The 20,506-nt window shown below is 34.8% G+C and overlaps 1 protein-coding gene across 6 annotated transcripts in view; it reads right to left on the bottom strand.

Moving 5' to 3' along the window:
- The window catches only part of LOC115442575 (ephexin-1), a 103,052-nt gene that overhangs the window by 42,491 nt on the left and 40,055 nt on the right, over positions 1-20,506 (bottom strand). For all 6 annotated transcript variants that reach the window (XM_030167642.2, XM_030167645.2, XM_030167646.2 and 3 more), the window contains one exon: positions 517-3,255. In XM_030167642.2, coding sequence (XP_030023502.1) covers positions 517-3,224 — 2,708 coding nt within the window. In that variant the 5' untranslated portion in view covers positions 3,225-3,255. The remainder of the gene's footprint in view (positions 1-516; positions 3,256-20,506) is intronic.

Genomic DNA, 20,506 nt, shown 5'->3' with positions numbered 1-20,506 from the left:
TTCGTTATAGATATTAAGGCACATACAACTATGCAATTAGCATTTGCCTTGAGAATAACTGCAGCCAGTTTTCGATTGAGGTTTAGCATTAATATTGATTTCAATTGAAATGTATTGTTTGTTTTATATAATGTGTAGGAGGGTATCCGGTCGGCAGTTGGCACTCCTTTTTCGTTCTCAATATGAGAGCAACATTTATGGAAAATAATTTAACGATGTATAGAAGGCATAGAAAAATGCAAAAGACCTCTAGCACGGCGGATCTGGTTATGAAGATAAGATTTTCTTCGACAGTAATTTAATTGAAAATGGACACTCTACCGACATATTTGGTATATTTTTTACTTACAACTATGAAAATATAAGGTTTTATAACAATTTAATCGAGTGTATAATATATCCAAGTATAATAATGGTGGAGAAATTCAAGAAGTTAAGAGTAATTGCTAAATATTGCTTAACTTTATCAAATATAGATAATATTTTGCCTTTTAATGGTGAACAAATATAACTTACATAATAATTTTCTGTTCGTCAGTCTTTTCCTCATCAGACACGTCGACCCAGTCGTCGCTCCTGTCACTCACGCTGGTCTCGCTGCTCGGTACCTGGAACGCGATCTCCTGCCCGTTGTAGCTGATCACCGACCGCTGCCCGTACAAGCTGTTTGTCTTCTGTTCACTCGACAACGTAGACTGGCTGATATTCGACACCGTATCGAATGATAACCTCTTCTGCACCGCTGATGCTAGTTGCTTCTTCAAACTGTTCCGCAACTTCACCATGCTTGGACTGTTTGGTATGCTCTCGTAGCAATGGGATAGCGAGCCGTCCGCGTGTTTTATTGTGTCGTAAATGTTTTCGCCGTCATTATAACCCCCATAATCGGACATGGACGAATGTCTACTGCTGTACGTAGGACTGCTGTCTTTAGATTTGAGCGTTCGTGCAGGAATCTTCTCGTATATCCTGTCAGATCCTATCCTCTCGTAGCTCACTGTAGATGTGTTGCTTACTGACTTCGATATCGCGTAGTTCTTGTCATTATGTTTAGCGTACGGTTGGTAATCTTCAGCGATTTGGATGCCTGAGCTTGATGTTAAACAGTACGGTTTGATCGGTGATTTGCAGTATTCATATCCGTCGTCACTGTCTCCATCTCCACGAGTCCTTTCTTCCAATTGGTTGTCACATAATTCGTAGTTGTGAAGACTGCTTTCGTCTCCTTCAGGATGTGATCTCATTTCTAAGAGGCATTGATATATGTTTTCTTTATCATCAGATTCCGAAGAATCAGTTGTAATGGTTTTGGGTATTTCTGGTAAAGGACAGTTTATTTTAGATGGTCTTTCCAATGTTTTGATTGGTATTATCACAACATTTTCTGTATCTCTTGGTTCTAGTACTTCGTAATCATCTTCGGCAACCGCTTCCATTTTAGGCTTTGAAGTAAATCCTACAAGAATTTCTTTGTTGTATGCCTCAACAAGATCACTTTCAAAATCATTAGATTCGTTTGTATCACTTCTACTTTGAGATTCATTGACTTCTATAGTTTGAGATTGTTCTTGTATCAAGATTTCTTGTTGGTCGTCGGAGCAAGTTATTGTACTTTCGTTGACAGTTACTGTAACGAAGCTGTAAACATTTTCCGGCTCTTGTTTATCGACGTCCGTGTATATTTGTGTACTACTTTTTCTTCGCCAAAGAAAGGATTTATTTGGTGTAATTTCTGTTTTGATATCTTGATAAATCTTTTCTTCTTCCTGTGTTCTACTAATTTTTATGCTAGTAACATTTGTGGCAGTTTCAATTGTATCATTAGCAATTGTCACTGTTGTTGGGCTTTCAATATCTTCAGGAATAATTTCAACTACTTTTAGTGGCATTTTTTCTGTGTGTATATAATTTGTTTTGTATTTCTTCCTGTCGTAAATAGGTTCCTTCTTTTTTGGAACTTCTAATGATTCTGTTTTCTTGATGTTAATTTTCGGAAGCGATTCATTTATTACAGGTTTAATTGTTTTAATTTTTGGAACACCATCCTTCACAACAATATTTTTAGTTAATACTAGGGTTGATTTCTTTTCAGGTACTTTTGGTTTCTCTTTAACGGGTGTTGTACTTTTTGTTCGATCAGGTTGTCTTTTTAATGTGTTATTATTGTTTGACTTAGATTGGGCGATAATGTCAGATTCGAATTTTCTTATAACATCTTTAACTGCGTTACTTTCTGTTCTCTTCTCCTGCACTTCTTCACTGGTGCTCAATTTTTCTGTAGGTCCACCGTCAACTGAATCAGAACCACTCAGCTGTTCACTTAAATCTTGGTATTTTAAGCGCTTTTTAGGTGATTTTATTGCTTTGGTGTTATCAGATTTAGAGCGAATGACTCTGATTTTTGCTGACGATTTATCAGCAAGTAGTAATTTATCTATGGAATCTACACTAGAACATCTCTTTTTGTTGCTTCGCTTTTTGGAGCCTCGCCTTTGTCGTAATACTATTTTGATGTTTGGGCTGGAGCTGAGCGTAGAGGAAGGTGTAGAGCTATTACTTGCTGAACACCGCGTAGTCTGAATTTCTTCTATTGTTTTTGCAAGCTTAGACTGTCTCGGGGACCCGGGAGATTCATTGAGTAAGTTAAACTTTTGTGTTAATTCTGACACTTTACTGCTGGTCAAAGTCACAGTTTTGGCCGCTAACGGTGGCCGCCTGTAAGACGTCGAAGCAGTTTTGATTTTAAAGCTTACTTTTCTTTGATTTTGGTCAATTTTCTTCTTATTGGGTGTAGTATTTAATGACGGTCTATTCTCTTGTGTTTTAACAGTACCGCTATTTCTTAAGTTCATCCCTCCACCGGTACTCCGAGTATCTTCGCTTCTCGTAGTGATGTCCAGTTGAGCGTAGTGTATAGTCGGTTCTTTTCTTTTATCATTCTTAGGTAAAGTAGTAGCCGGGTTTACCGTAGCGTTAAGGAATGCTTGCTTCGCCTCAATTATTGATTTCATTCTGTCAGTCACATGTACAGTGGGTTTGATAGGTATTGAGTACACACATTTGTTGCAATCGCTTTGGTTGTCTTTAATAGCCATTTCTGTTTCTGGTAGTATGAAGTTTTTCAGTAATGATTTGATAGTGCCGTGTCCTTCGCCGCTAAGGTTTTTTATCGGTGTTATCAGATTTCTCGTGGTGACGGTGTCGCCTTCCATCAGGTTTCGCATTTGTGATGAATAGTCACAGCTTGTACGCCATCTGGAATGAAATAATGTGCACGTTAGGTTGTGATGTAAGAGGCGGTCTAAAACATTGTAACCAATTTGGTTATGTCACTGCGGTTGTAAAATTGATTGATCGGGTTTTGTATGTGGACCGTGCCAGTCGATCGGCAGCGAAAGTATATTTCCTATTGTCATTAGTTATTGCAATTTCCCTTGTTAAATGGAATGTGCATAGCTGTTCGCACGATTGTTTTTGCGATGGGCAAAACGTGTGAACGCTTGCAGTTTTCAAGTCATTATTTCTGTTGCTGGTGCATTAGATTGTGATGCGAGGAAATGCAAATATTACGAGTTCTGAATTATTGTTCAACGGTTAGGTTGTGGTTAATAACGTATTCTAAATATTGTTTTGTGTCCTCTATCGTGACTATTACTAATCACAGAAAATAGGCAACAAAGTAGCCCATATAGTGGTTAATTCAATTCTATTCAAATGTAAAACATCAGTTTATTAAATATTTGAATAATGTATATGACTGAATGTTTAAAATATGATGTCTTGAGAAATGCAGTCTTTTTTTTTACGTATATTGCTATGCCTATAACCGCACAATCGTCTCATTTATTTTCTGCCTTCAATTTAACAACTGCATAGGAATATAGTGCATTTTCTAAGCCAATAATTATTAATGTAACGTAGCTAATTATAGTTGTTAGATACCTATAAATATTCATAATCTATAATTCTGACATTCCAAAGTGGTCAACTTATATTCAAAGAAAAACTCTTCTCTGTAGCTTCCACGGGAAAAAGTATTTACGTATTTTCTCCAGATAAGAATAGCCTATAGCCCTGGGGAGAAATGTAGCTTCCTATTAGTGTATTTTTTTAAATCTTTTTGATAGTTCTTGAGATTAGTACGTTCAAACAAACTATTGAGCTTTATACATATATTAGTATAGGTGGAATGAATTATAAAAAAGAAGTTCAATTATACGTTAAGGAATAACAACTAAAAATTCAATAACAATTCGGTCACACTCTTTCAATATTGTATTAAATGTTACATCGCATGGAGAATTAGATATCTGTGGCTTTTTCTTTTAAATTCGCAATCAAATATTCCACGATATAAAAATTTCACGGCTTGTTTCAATAACTGCAGTGTATTAGCATATCAAATATAATTGTTTGAGCCGAGAAGAATTGAGAAAGTAATAACAAAATATGCTATAACTACTTATAAGTGCATATTTATAAGTAGTTATAACATATTTAAAGCATAATATATAATTATCTGTGTATTATCTTAAACGATTTTTCTATGAGAAATAACTAAAGAACTGCCCAAAGGGAAATAAGAAATGAGAAAGGAAACTATATAACTAAAATTGATTAAAACATTTTCTCAAATGACATGACTGATTAATTTATATGTACAGTATTTAACAATCATTTACATATTTCAAAATGAGGGGTTTAGCCTAAACCAATTAATTATTAATTGTGGGATAATAAACCACTAGTTCTGTACATACTTATACATTATAGGTATATTTGGACGTTACCCATATTGTGATAAACTTATTGCCTACCAAAACAAATAACCAATGCTGTTACGTTCTTGACTACATGATAATGTAGAAGGAAAACCATTAAAACAAACAATCTATTTTGATTCTTAATGTGGTATGTATGTAAGGCATTATGTTCAATTATTTTTCAACAACAGCATTTAAATTACATGAAAACTGCCTCGGTTTAGAGATTGAATCCCATTACATGGTTTTTGAGTAGGCTCATCACCCGTTATAGAGGATACTTATCTTAAGTTAACTTAAATTAACTATAATCTATACTATTATATAAAGCTGAAGAGTTTGTTTGTTTGTTTGTTTGAACGCGCTAATCTCAGGAACTACCGGTCCAAACCGAAAAATTATTTTTGCGTTGGATAGCCCTTTGTTCGTGGAGTGCTATAGGCTATATATCATCACGCTATACCCAATAGGAGCGGGGCAGTAATGGCTAATCTCAGGAACTACCGGTCCAAACTGAAAAAATCTTTTTGCGTTGGATAGCCCTTTATTCGTGGAGTGCTATAGGCTATATATCATCACGCTATACCCAATAGGAGCGGGGCAGTAACGGCTAATCTCAGGAACTACCGGTCCAAACTGAAAAATTCTTTTTGCGTTGAATAGCCCTTTGTTCGTGGAGAGCTATAGGCTATATATCATCACGCTATATTCAATAGGAGCGGAGCAGTAATGGCTAATCTCAGGAACTACCGATTCGAACTGAAAAAATATTTTTGTGTTGAATAGTCCTTTGTTTGTGGAGTGCTCAAAGTTATATATCATCACGCTATGACCAATAGGAGCGGAGCAGTAATGGCTAATCTCAGGAACTACCGGTTTCAACTGAAAAATTCGTTTTGTGTTGGATAGCCCTTTATTTGTGGACCGCTATAAGCTATATATCATCACGCTATGATCAATAGGAGCGGAGCAGTAATGGCTAATCTCAGGAACTACCGGTTTGAACTGAAAAAATCTTTTTGTGTTGGATAGCCCTTTGTTCCTGGAGTGCTATAGGCTATATATCATCATGCTATAACCAATAGGAGCGGAGCAGTAATGAAACATGTTGCAAAATCGGGGAAAATTATGAGTTTTGAGAGCTTCCGTTGCCTGCGCTGCGTAAACGGTTAAAGTTATGCAACAATGATGTATGACGGGATTGTTTCACTTAAAAAAGTTCTAAATAATATAACAAAAGTCCCCCGCTGCATCTGTCTGCCTTAACGTGTTAAACTCAAAAACTACCTAACGTATTAAGATGAAATTTGGTATGGAGACAGTTTGAGACCCTGGGAAGAACATAGGCTCCCGGGAAACTACTATTTTTATAACGGAAAACTTTAGCCTGAAAAACTTTATAACGCGGGCGGAGCCGCGAGCAAAAGCTAGTTATTATATATTAGTATAGGTGGTCATATATTTATATACTATTATATAGTAGTTTGTTGCCAAAATTACACTAGTGGTAGGATATATTTTATATCCGCCCAGATAACGACCACCGTACACAAAGTTTTAAAAACCGCCATAGTGGCCCTCGTAAGTGTGTCGCATTCCGGTATCAGCCTGTGTATATCTAGTTCCAACAGGCCGGCATAATTGTGTCGACTGCCGAGGGGTAATCATCTCTCGTCAGTTAACATTCTATTAGACCCCTCCACTTACCATAGGGTGCGGTAGGGTTACCTGTGCCCGTATATAAAAAAAAACTAAACATGGAGCCTTTATTCTAAACACCGAAGTATATGAATATTTTTCCAATTCAAATAAACCTTAGACAAATATTACATTTATTGTCTTTTTCTGGACACCATAAGCTAGGAAATGAATGAACATCTCCTGAGTGACACAACAAATATCTTCATCTAGGTAGGTATTCTGTGTGTGGCCACTATTCTTTCCTAACTCCGTGGTTGCTGCCAAATCGGTGCAATTGTTCCACCAAATCAGGAACTCTATCACTTAATAAGTCTGGCACTTGGCACACATAATCAAGGAACCTTCCCGGTAAAGACTTTACACTACGCGTACTCAAGTTTTTATTTATACTAGAGGAAGAGAAGATCTAATTCTAAGCCACGTGAGCAGAGGCGGATTTAGGGAGAGGCGAACCGGGCAACCGTGCGGTGCCTTGGAAGGCCTTTATTTACCAACGAAACTGTTAAAACCGGGGAATTTCATTTTTCGCCTCTTGGGGCCTCGCGTCGTTTTTTATGCTCTCGTCTGGAGATTCGTGTCGTTTAGGGCTGCCACTGCATGTGACATATTCTCCAAAATTTCAAAAAGGATTTCATCAATTACAATTCCCGAGGCGTAGTGTAGCTGATGTTCTCAAATTATTATCGCGAAACATCGCACTTATAACAAACACACATGAAATTAAAAATTTCTTCAGAAATACTGTCAGAAGTCTGCTATATAGTGTTTACTATACGCTTTCTTGACATATATAAATCATTTCCTCGGCCCCTACCCAATTGAGAATCTTTAGGAATGGGTATTTTTATTCATCATTATCATTCAAGAATTGTCCTGCCTACAGATACCACTATACAAGTGGGATGACAATGCATATACCAGTCTAGATTTAGTACACAGGGCAACCGGGGTCATAACATGTTACTTTCACTAACAGTTGACTTGTTTATTGCCATATCTGATGTAGGATTTGTTTTAGAACCGGTAGAACTCGCATTTTATGGAATAAATGCCGTTTCGAATTCAATGTCTTTTGTATAACCAATTTAATAGTAGAACAGTTATTTTTTGTTTCCTATGATTCCATTCCGTGTAAATATTATCCTCGATTGTAAGTATACTTTCATTTTAAATTACAGATAAGAAGTCAAAAAATGTTGCTATGTCCCTTGACCCTTTGGATAATTTAGAACCACTATGAAATTGCCCTTAACTTACACATTATACTAAATAAATAATTTACTAACCCGAATTAGATACAGTTAGCAGATATTTATTCCATGATATCGTAGGATAATAAGACTTAAAATATTAAAAACAAAGCATCAAACTGTATCCATTAGGAAGCGAACAAGTAACAACAATAAATATTGCACAACGGTGCTGAACAGTGTTCGTGAGACAACTCCTAACAGCGGTTTAATATTTACCGCGTGCAAAACTCCTTAGAAAGTCTGCTAAATACGTGATGGAAATGGAGTCGCGTGTTTGCGACAATCGCTTATCTAACTGAGCTAAATGAGACAAGAAAGTTATTGTATCTGGGTAAAATGCCTTCCTTGTATGAGATGAGATTGTGTTAAAACAAGTGGATGACAGACGAACAAGTAAGCGTGATGGTGGCAATATTGCCCGAAATAAGGAGCTGAGATTTTGTTTTTAGACCAGTGAATGTTGCGACGACCAAGTCAACAATTATCAACATGCACTCCATACCGAATGCACGCCCTTGCACGGGGGGACATTTGTCGCGGCCCCGGGCACACAGTTAAGTGTGTATACCTCATGTTTGCCAATTTACATTGAGGCCTATGAGGGTTCACGAAAATTTCCTGGTCTTCTCCCCTCCTCCCATCCTAAGAGGGTTATCAACAAGCGAATGAGGAGCAAATCGACATTCTGATGGTTCGAGTGACTGGCTCAAAACAGGGAGCTAAGATTATGTCTTTAGACCAGTGAATGTTGAAAGGACCAAATCTTTATCTTTATAATAAGTTTGACTAAAACCCTTAACATTAGACCACACACAACTCCAAATTAAGTAGACACTGCCTGACTACACGTCCTGAGATATCAGATGTTATGTTTCATAATCCAATTACATTAACTGTAATGCTCCTCAAACCGGAACACGGCTTACTCACTACTGTTTAGCGACAGAAATAGACAACTGTAGTAGACAAGACGGAATCTTGTATGCAAGAGAATCTTGAAGAATCTTGTATAGGTGGTGTTGGAGGGAAATGTTTTAAAGTAGAATTATATACTATCGAGTTAGTTTTACATCGCCACGATGCTTGTGTTATGTTTGGGTTTTCATTTTCCTTGTGACATTATTCATTCAAACACTACTGTGTAAATTTTAGAACTATATCGAAATGTAAAGTTAAAATAACAATATAATAAATTAATGACTAAACAAAAACTGTGACTAACAAATGCAAGACTTCAGTTGACTGACTCATTAATTATGTCGTCTATATAAGCTAATAATTAATTGGTCACATCAGCTGACTATTTAATTATATTCCATAGATAACAAAGTTATAAAACACGCCTAGGTTATCTAACTCTCGGTTGGCCAAAAAGTTTTGTTAAAAAGAAGGTCGAGCGTGTAATGGATCTAGGTTGTCTATGGGGCCGAAAATACGTTTCGAATATAAAAACGAAGACCAAGGTCGATGGACTTGTTAGGCTGTACGGTGAATTACTCAAGTATCGGCATGTGACCAAATGATTATGTGAGTACAATTGTTAATGTATCAAATGTGTCATTAAAAGATTTGCTGTTATTTGTATGATCATCTTTATATTACAATGCAAACAGAACTTCTGCGTTTAATTGAATCCCATTTATTAATCATATTACAAGGAACTAAGGAAAATTAGTAACAGTTTAAAAACAAAAACTAAATATTATTTTGTTACCAATACAATCGTAAAAGTTTGTAGGGTTTTTAGTTTATATTTTTTTTGTTATTTGTTCGTAATTTATACAGTTATATATGTTAACTAACCAAGGATATGTTGTCGGTATACGTATTGTTAGATCGCATGTCTACTGGCATCAGGATGTTATCCATGCGCTAGATTCAGTAAAATTCATGCGCATATTACGAAAATCGTAACAAGTGTTAAATAATTTCGAAATAAAACTTTTTGTGAGCACAGCTGTTGAGTGAAAGTTTAAACACAGGGTTGAATGAGGTGATGTTTATATTCTTTGTAGACATATATTGTTTTAGATATATAGAACATTGGAAATTGGAATGCATAGTTATTAAACTAAACTAAATTAACTATTGTGTGTGTGTTTGTTTTCTTATTTTATATTTTTTTGTTTTTATGTGGGTGTAGAAAAAGAAATGGTTTAAATATTAATTTGATTTTGTAAGAATTATTGAGGGCGTTTATAATTATAGGCATTTTTAATTTGTAATTAGTTCAGTACTTATTCATTTTGACTCATTTGACATAAGGGAGCAATTAACAAAATATTGAGCAATTACGGAGTTATTTATGGCGAATTTCAATAAACTATTCCGATGTTAATCTTCGATCCGATCTCGAGAATACACCAATCGAAATAAGTTACTTTTAACTGACATAAAAAACGGGATTTGAATACGACGTGTTTTTTTTAATTTTTGTGTTTCTAAATATGTGAAAAATATCTTTATTCCGATTGGTCCCTATAAACGAAGTGAAAAAGCAATTGGAACCGTTTATAAAACAGTGGTAAATAGTAAATATTTACGGCTACAACTTCTCTAAATCCCAGTAAAACAGGATCGTGTAGTTTGCGCGGATGTCCCTGGCTAGTATGAATGTAGGGATATTACGACATCCATTGTTCTGACACTCATCCTGTGCAACAGGAATAGCCCCCAATCCCCACCGGACAGTCGCAATTGCATCCGGATGGGAATCACGACGCTTTAAAAACAGCATTCGAACTAATAGTGAACTACTAGTTTAGATAGTGTTTGGCTAAATCTTACAATACCTACCTACATTTGTAAAATTTTACATGTCGGACTACCAACTCCTCAGTCCCCCCATAAAGGCTGCTAAGTCTTTGAAAAGTTAGGAGGAAATTGTAATATAAAAAACCGCCATAATATCCGAAAAATTGTTTTATTTCAATGTCTAAAATGCGCGTAAACATAAATCATTATTTGGTATGATTTAATTGCGTTGTAGGTCAATATTGACGTTTTTCCAAATTTGGTTTAAAAATTAGTTTTTAGAGCGGACACTTGTTAAAAAAGTTTTAAGATTGGTGTATCGATTGGCAAAATTAAATATTCTTTACAACACATAATACTAGTGTGTTTATCTTAGAAATATTAATGACTCGCTGAGTCACATTGAATTTGAAAATAGTATATTTGTTTATTTTTCGATTATGAGTCATTCTAGCCTATGAAGTTTCTTCCAACTATATTTTTGTAAACAAGACGTCAACATTATTATTCATATCTATCATTTTCACTTCTAAAAGAACAACCACAAACAATAAACTACAATATGAAACTAGAACACCGAATTCCACAACACCAAGCACCCCCGAACACAGAAACCCAGATTTAGGAAACAAAATCAGTAGTTAGTATTCTCATAGCGATTGTTAAGGCCGCAGAGGCGAGCTGCGTTACATGCGGTTTGGATAACTGTTGCTCATAACGGACCGATGTGCCCGATGAATCGCAAACGGCGAGATGAACAGCAACGTTGAGATATTTAAAGCAAACTACAGTAAATCAGATCGTTGATATCAGTAATGGATGAAGATGTTACTGATATAGCAGTAGTAAGTTTTTGGCTTACCAACGTTTTGATTCCCAAATCATTACTTGTAAAGGAGAAGTTTGAAATCAGTGTATAATATACAATAATAAGCAACGCTTTTATTTTGTCTAAAATCAATAGATCTAGACGAGTTTTGAATTAGAGTGTAGTTAAAATTTAATAATGGTTTGTGAGAGGCAGGGGTTTTGTGTCGTATTTGATTGTAAAATGCGGTGTCTGCAATGAAGGTTAGTATATCTAAGATAGTGTGTGAGAGATAGCATAGTTAGGATAATAATCGGTGATAAATCATTTTTGCTTTTTAGATTTTTCCTCAAGTTATTATTTTGTTAAATATAACTGACTTTGAAGTATACCTATTGGTCTACTCTGTAAAAAGTTATGCGCAGTCTAACATTAAAAAAAATATACTAGTTGAATTGAAAACCTCCTCCGTTTTTTTCGTCGCTCAATAAAGGTCGACGACATTAGAAATAATAAACGGCACAAAGTTCAGTCATAGACTCAGGGATTGTCCAGTCAATTAACACAAACATGAAGCGAACAGCAATAAAAAATCTAAAGCTATCAATTACATGGTCAAGTGGAATTAAACTTATGCTTGCAGAGACAACAAAGGAATAAATCATATTAAAACAGCAAACGCAGTGTAAGCAAGGCGTCCCGAAATATAAATGGGCCGGGTTGCGGTACTAATGAAATGGATGGATGACCCAGTAAAGCTGCGGGCCGTTGGTCACACACAGCAAAATTTAGATGTAGGTATATATGTGGGATATTTGATGGAACCTTTGGGACGCAAGCGGTTAGTTCTTATTAAGTACTTCGCAACGGTGACTCTAAATGCTTCTGAGAGTCCAAAACACCCATTTGCTCGCACTACTAACCTGACTAACCTAATTTTATACCTCTGTATAACCTCTGATCGGATAAACGATAGTTGTGTGAATTTTTAAATAAAAAAACAACACAAGTTATTTCTTCTTGAATTAGATAGCGTATAGTTTGATTATAGCTTCGATATTATACTATCAAAAATGCAGTTGAGAATACTTTTAAGTCCTGATCTTATAGTATGCTCAATAAAATATATTACATACGTCACATAACCTAAATAAAACTACAAATTTGTTATTGTAATGGGTCAGTCAGTTTCTTTTGGTAATGTATTTAGATTGACTGTTGTAATAATAGTAACGCAGAATTCTAGTATCTTTTTATGTTGTCAATGCTGTGTCAATGTCAAATGTCAATGCAGGTATACACCTGTAATTGGCTTACATGTTTGTATACAATGCTAACATATTAAACATACATGAAATAGGAGAAATAATATAATTATTATTATCTCCTATTTTATGTATGTTTAATGTGTTAGCTGGTGTAAAAAAACTAGCAAATATATAACAGTATGTATAAAACTGTTAAATCATTTTAGAAAGGTATCCTTGATATTACAGGCAGGAGATTTAAATACCATAAAGCTCACGGCGCCATGTTAATCGATACGGCACTTATCACGTCTCTGACCTCAGTAAAATTAGTGCGGGGGCGAGGAACTCACAATCGGATACAGTTATTTTTTATCCGATTTTATCTTTTAAGAATATTTGAAGCTATATTCAATCCCACGTAATAACCATACCTGATAATACAATAATCGTAATTCGTAATCGCACCATGTACCAGTCACAAAGTAGCTAAACAAATTCGAAATTCAAAATCGCATTGTAACTTTTGTGTCGGTACCAATAATCGTTTTTTTTTTACTTAAATACATTTCAAAGGGTTCAATATATATTAGAAAAAGAAAAAAATATTTCGAATTTGTGTAATTTGTAGGGTTTTGAAGTTTTGAATGTGTTCAGCTACTTTTGTGTCTGACTGTACATAGGGACAACGTTTCCAGTGCTATTAAATAAGTAAATAAGAAAGAAGATTGGTCAAAATGTAGGAGCGAGTAAATATTGAATGTATTTCTTTTGTTTTAAAGCTATTGTATATTAGTGTGAAGGAAAATAAAACAAAAAAACATTTTCGGATTCATCAGTTCAGAATTTAGATTAAATGAAAACGTAGTGGTTTACATTTATTTATCCTTAGGTGTGGTGATTTATTATATTTCGTCTAACCATTTATTTTTCTTTTGACGTAGACGTAAACGTTCGTAGTTAAGAGCAAACTACGTTGCCTGTATCAATATGGCCTTAGGAACTCTTAGAACTCTGCCGAGACGAATGTCCGCAGGTTTCTAATCCCAAGGGCAAACACCTCTGACTTTTAAAAAAAAAATGTGTGTATTCTTTGTGAATTATCGCTTGATTTAACGATAAAGGAAAACATCGTGAGGAAACCTGCATACCTGAGTAATTTTCTATATGAATTTTCGAGGGTGTGTGAAGTCTACCAATCCGCACTGGGCCAGCGTGGTGGACTAAGGCCTAATCCCTTTCAGTAGTAGAGGAGGCCCGTGCCCAACAGTCGGACAGTATATTACAGGGCTGATATTATAGGAACTCTTAAATTATTAGCGAGTTTTCCACACAATGCTTACGATTTTATTTTCTATGCGTAGTGAACACCATTGTATTATAAAAGGAGCATCGCTATAACAGCTGCTGTTTGTATTGCGTCGTTAAACAATGGAAGGAAGCCTGACTGATGTATTAATTATCATTTTGTCTTCGTACTTTGATTGGGTTCTTTTTTAACTCAATTTTTTATTCGTTTCAATGTAATTTTAACTGCAATCATCATATAGGCGAAAGAAATTTCAATTATATTGTGGCGAAGTTACAGCTCTGCCTACTCCCTCCGGGATATAGGCGTGATATGTAACTTCTGTCACAAATTATGAGTTATTTTATCATAACCACTGGAAATTCCAATATTAGCAGCTATAGTTTATCCTTAATGAGGATTGTTAAATAGAAACCGTGACGTCATACGTTTTTATATTAGTAGCCAGACGTTTTTAATTGATGTCATAGACCACAGAGTCAATAGTATCTACTGAATTACCACAACGATTGCTATACAATGTAGTTTTAATTTCTATAAACTGAGTTATCAACATTGCGTTAAATGACACCAATGCTAATTTATGGTGTAAAAGTCATCTATATTATAAAGAATATTTTCACAAAAAATCCCAGTTGATGGGAAAGCCGGTAGGGGTCGACCGCACCGAACCTTCGAATGTCAGATATCTAACATTTTTAGTAGAGGCCAGGTCAAAAGTACCCTGAATCGACGGGAATGCATCAAAAGATTGATTAAGGTGAAGGAAGCGCGAGAAGTATGCCAGAATTGTGTAAAGTGGCAATCCATAGTCTCTGCCTACCACTATGGGATAAAGGCGTGATACTATGTATGTATTTAAAATCCTAGTTTTAATACTTTTGATTATTTTGTAGTTTAGAGCGAATATGGCGTGTACGTGAGTGTATTTCTGACTTTTATTTTACATCTACGGTTCGAGTTACTACTTGAAGTTTTCAAGAAGATAAATCTATGGTTTGACCCTGTAAGGGCAGTTTTTAGCGATGGGGCAGCAAAGGCAGCTACATCAACCACTGTAGATACAAGGAAACTTTCTTAGGAGTTTGTCCATTATTTTTAAAGAAACTCAGATCTGCGTTCACAGTTTTTGAACAAGATGTACTGCAGTGGCGAAGGGTGAAATTTTTCAAAAGATAACCCGGTGTAAAAAAAATTGGCTTCAGTTAAGATATCGGGGCAATTTATTGGAAAACAAAAACGAAGACAACGAATTAGTCTTGAATCTAAATCGACAAACATTGACATGCCTACTAAATTACCTATTATGCGTAAATAATTGAAACATCCATAAAATCGAACAATAAACGTAGATAATTCTCCTTCCATTAATCACAAATATAAGTACTTACCTATTAATTTATTATAACAGCAACAAAAGTAAGTATTAAAATAATAACCACACTACCTACCTAAAAGTATCTGTTTATTTTCAAAATAAAACTGTAAATGTAATAGAAATAGGGGACCGGACTAATTTTTGTACTTTATTATTATGAAATGTTTACGTTATATAAATTAGAACACAGAAAGAATTATTTAAATCCGGTAAAAAATCAACAAGTTATAAGTCTTTTAATTTCGGTAGAAGGGGTAAGTAACAAGAAACAGAAAAGAGCCGCAATACCCACGTGTGACGTCATCGGACATTAAGATGCGTGCGAAAGAAAGAGATGAAGCGATATCCCCACTTCGTGCCCACTTCGGCACATAGTAATATTTGAAATATGAATTACTGGCTCATTTTTTAAGCAATTTTAATGCAGTTTTCGCGGGAGGGTTTCTTTTTCGTATTATTAACCACTACATATAGAACAATGTACAAAATCCAACAGAGGCCGGTCCCCTATTGGTATCACGATCGCCAAACAGACCAACTGTTTAAGTCTACCTACATGATAAACATATATAATTATCAATTTAAATTATAATCAAGAAAGGTTATTCGGTAACTTTTGCTTGTATCGTGGTGATATTTAAAATTCAGTAAAAATATAATATTTATTTTCTTCTAACAAACATTTTGTGTCTGAAATCAAAAACTTTCAGATCTACTTCAAATATTTAACCATCTAAATACTAATATGTGAAATCACATACTAATAATATACTTACGTAAAGGTAGACATTATGTGATCACAAAGTAGTTAGTTATTTCCATTATAATACAATTTTATTTGTAGTTTCTAAATAAAGCGCTGGTAACTAAATATCACAGAACTATCAAAAAATAAAATGAATATGACAATTTACAAACACCGCAACTTGGTAGCATAATAAATTATGACGTTTGAAGGACGTAAAAAGCGACAACTATACAAAGTCGGTTAACGTGAAGCCGAACTAGCGCGGGTTACCTTTGCCCATATCTTCCGCGCGATTTCGACAAATACTGGCATAGAAAGTCATAGAAAGTGCTGCCATCTATATTAAAAAACATGCTACGACATTAAGCCGCTTGACAGCGGGTTACCTTGCGCCGGTGGCGTCACAATTTCACTTTGGTAACGGAATTTCTGGGGAACTAAATACAAGGTGCGCCATCTAATGTTATTTAGAATAAATAATCGATATCGATTAAATTTAATAAACATCGGGCTAATGGCCGATAGATGTCATTATTAAGTTATCATTAATTAATAATTTAAGCTATTATAATTATTGTTCATTGTCTGATATGTTTTAAATTTAAATTTACCTATTAAATATATTGTTTAGTATCACCGAAAACCTAAAAGGGAAGCCGGTGGGAATCGGCTTGTATGGACGCTTCGCCACTGATGTACTGTCTGCAAGAAAATTGATAATTTAGGCAATAACTATCTTTGATGCTAAACAATCCTTCCTTCCAACCAACGTCTTAAGGTTTGTGTATTTTGAAGGTCAAAAATTGCAAAACGCTTTCCTCATACATTATATAGGAAATGCGACTCTTTTAATTAATTTTTAATTATAACAAAACTTTGTATTCAAATTCGATTCTTAATCGCTTTTAAATATCAAAACTTTGTATTCATAATTATCTTTTGATATACGATTATGAAAATATATCGGAACGGAACGGAACGATCAATAAATAAAAGCAGAAATTAAGCCAGGCATTCTCTACCTTCGATAATTAATAAAACAAGTCACAAGCATTACAACTTACTTCGAATATAATTTTATTTTCTGTTATAAGTGATTCCAGGTTGCATTTTTATTTCTTTACTCATAGGACAATCACCCTAATGACTTCACCGGATGCGTGAATTGAAATAAAAAATCGAATATCTTGTTACGAGAGAACGATTGGATTTTTTACCGTTTGTACCATCGAACAAGCGTTCAGCATTTGTCTAGTTTGAGCACTATTTTAGCTGAAATCGCTATATAATGAGACTTAAAGTCAAATCTTTGGTTTTTGAGGACCTTATTTGTTACTATATAAAGTATTTTTTATATTTGACTGTTTATAAGTAAGTGTATTGTTTTTATTCCATATAAACTTATCCACAATAACGTACGGTCGGTGCAATACTCCAAGCCGGTTGCTTTCACGATCGGCCAACTAAGCAAGCAGCTTCCCCCGAGGCAATTCTTGTACGCTTGGTCTTCACACTGAATGCACGCCTATGAACAGGGGGAAATTTGTCGCAGTCCTAGTCATACTGTCAAGTATGTATACCTCATGGTTGCCAATTCATAATGAGGCCTATTAGGGCTCGTGTACATTTCCTAGCCCTTTCCCCATCTCTCTCCCATCATAAGAGATTTCCTTATCCTTCTCCCACACTTCCTTCCCAGTCATCTCCTCTCAATTATCCTCCAGGGCCCTGCAGTCGCTGATCAGAGGGATTCCAGTATCCCATTCGTAGGTTTCCCCAGTGTTGACAGCAGGATCGATACCCCACAAGAAAACTAAGTAATCAGGTGTATCTTTTAATAACATTATTACAAGGTCTTCGTCTTTATTTACTTGTGAGAAAACACCTTGATAGTTTTATTTTATACTAACACGGCTTAGTCACTTCACTGCACCTGATGGTAAGCAGAGTGGAGTCCAGACTGTCGACTGACGAGATGACCCTTCCACAATTACGCCAGTTTGAAACCGGATATAGAAGATGATTGCCTCACAATTATTCCTGTTTGAAACCGGATATATAAAACAGATCTCGGGACAGATCAGAACACGACAGTGACTACACACTGCTACTTGACGGCAGAAATAGAAATTGCAGTGGTACCTATTCAGGCGGACTCATGAGAGACCTACCATCAGTTAATGTCAGGTTCTACTATTAATAAACAAGGAAGTTAAAGTTCTTCATTGCTAATAGTCTACCGAATATACCAAAATGTTTTCATTGTTAGGACAATTATGTTCGAAAGGGCTGAAGGTCTTCGCAGACTTCACCGGACGAGCGCACAATAGGCATTGTCGATTGAAACAATACGATACATACAATGATTTTACGTCGTTCTCCTTTGGTATTTACATTGTCAAATGTTAGACTGCATTGAAAACATTTCATGGTAGTGTTAGTTGTAAAAAACATGCTTAGACGTTGTGTCAGTTATAATTTTGCGATCAACGGCAGACATCATATCGAAGTTGATAGGCTATGATATTTGGACTGCGTTTATATTTTCAGACCTCGTTACCGTATCAAGATACAAAAACAACTACTTAATTCTAAAAATAAGTATAGGCCAGGACCTCGGAAGTTGGGACTCATGGCCAGAAATTATTTGCCATATATTGGTATACTTCTCCTTTATTATTAGGTTAAGGATTGTTTCTTTAAACCTAGAAACGGTCTACTAGATACACAATTATAAATTAAACGTTAATTACTTTATATGAAAGAAAGTTGACATGCCATAGACAGCTGTTAAGTAATGACAGCCAGCAGTAATTGACAGCATTGCATCTGTTACAATCGATATTACTTCACGCGTCGGTTAACGTCCGAGTAATAGCGGTCGTGCGTGTCCAACCTAATGACTTATTGCGATTTCATTTTCATAATCTAAAACGATTAATAGGACATCCCTACGTCATCGCAGATGTGGTCTAAAACTGTCTATAATTAGTTGAAACAATTAAAAATAATGTGTTTTTTTATTTAGATACACGGATTTTTTTCCTTAGTTTGTTAGTACTTAGCAGAGATAAATATTATTAAGTTCACGTTTCTTAAAAACCACGTGTAGTGAGAAGTCCTACAAAACTATAATCTACTTAAAACAATGCATGCTAGTTGTTACACACTGTTATCAGTATAAATCGATAATTGGAATAGTGAAATCGATGTTGTTACTGGCCGTTAATAATCGATCGCAAGATTGTGGGAAAAAAATAAAATAATTATAGAACAGCCGAGCCAGCCAGTCACGCGACGTCACACGGTGGGCTTGCTATGAGATGAATTACTATGCGATCATAATTTTGCGCGGGAAAAAAATTGTAATGCTGTATTTTTTTAAATATCGAACGGTGTGATTATTTACTTCTTTATGCTGTTGTTATTTTAGAACTCAAGATTATTTTTCTTAGTTCTGCAATGTTTATCACAAAGTTTTTATGGGGTTATAAATAGTTACACTAACTGTTAATACTACGTGACTTGAGAGTTTCTGTGTCAGTTCACTTAAGGACATAAAATATATCATTACGTGGCTCCACAAGCCATTATAACTGAACTAAACAAACTCCTTTTGCCTGTTTTCTAAATATAATCGTTAGTGTATAGTGGTTCTAAATTCGATTGTCGATTTGAAATCGTACAATATATCTTCGTGTTGTTTATGGTTTATATTTTTAAAAAATAATTATTACTTAAGGCAAATGAAAACAAAGTAATACCTAACTTATATCGATAACCAAAACAAACATTAATCAATCAAAATAATTATTTTTATGAATAATGAAAAATGTAATCCTTATTACCTTAATTATAGCATTTACTTTTCTGATAAAAAATGGAAAGCTCACATTTAACTATAAAAGTAGACGAATTTATTTAACCTGTGCTATTTGTAGCTGCAGGTTTGAGAGCTCAAGCCCGGCGCGCTTTCGAGTTAGGTAACCGCACAACGAGCTTTAATGGTATTCTGCTTATTCCATAACATTATTGCATTCTTCAATCGTTTACATAAAATATTCATTATATTATGAATATAATTATTAACTTGCAAATTACTTTTGAAATGATAAGTTGGAAATTCCGTGTTAGACAGTTAAGTATTTTTCTCTGTGGTAAAGTAATTTACATTTTGCTTTCTCTAAGTAAATACAGATCTACAAATTCGTATTTTAAAAAAAGAAAAATTGTGACAAAATTATTAAAACTTGCATTAATTGGTGTTGTTGTTTTAAAAAATACATAAGACCTTTTACTTATTGTGCGTTCATGTCTGTATTTTCTCTATATCTATTTATTTTCATCTTTTGGCATTTAATTACTTGTTCATACTTTTAATAGCATTAAAACCAATGATAGGTTATTAATGAGAGCTCAATGATGTAGGTCGATTGTTCATTAATTAATATCCATGCTTAATTAGACTTTATCAATACTTTATTGATGGTTATCCGGCTGAAATAAGAATGTATTATCGTTTAATGTCAGTTATAATTATAGAGA

This window comes from Manduca sexta, chromosome 17 (genome assembly GCF_014839805.1).
Source record: "Manduca sexta isolate Smith_Timp_Sample1 chromosome 17, JHU_Msex_v1.0, whole genome shotgun sequence".
Taxonomy (NCBI): domain Eukaryota; kingdom Metazoa; phylum Arthropoda; class Insecta; order Lepidoptera; family Sphingidae; genus Manduca; species Manduca sexta.
Note: the sequence above shows the minus strand (reverse complement) of the source record. Positions and strands in the feature narration are given on the sequence as shown.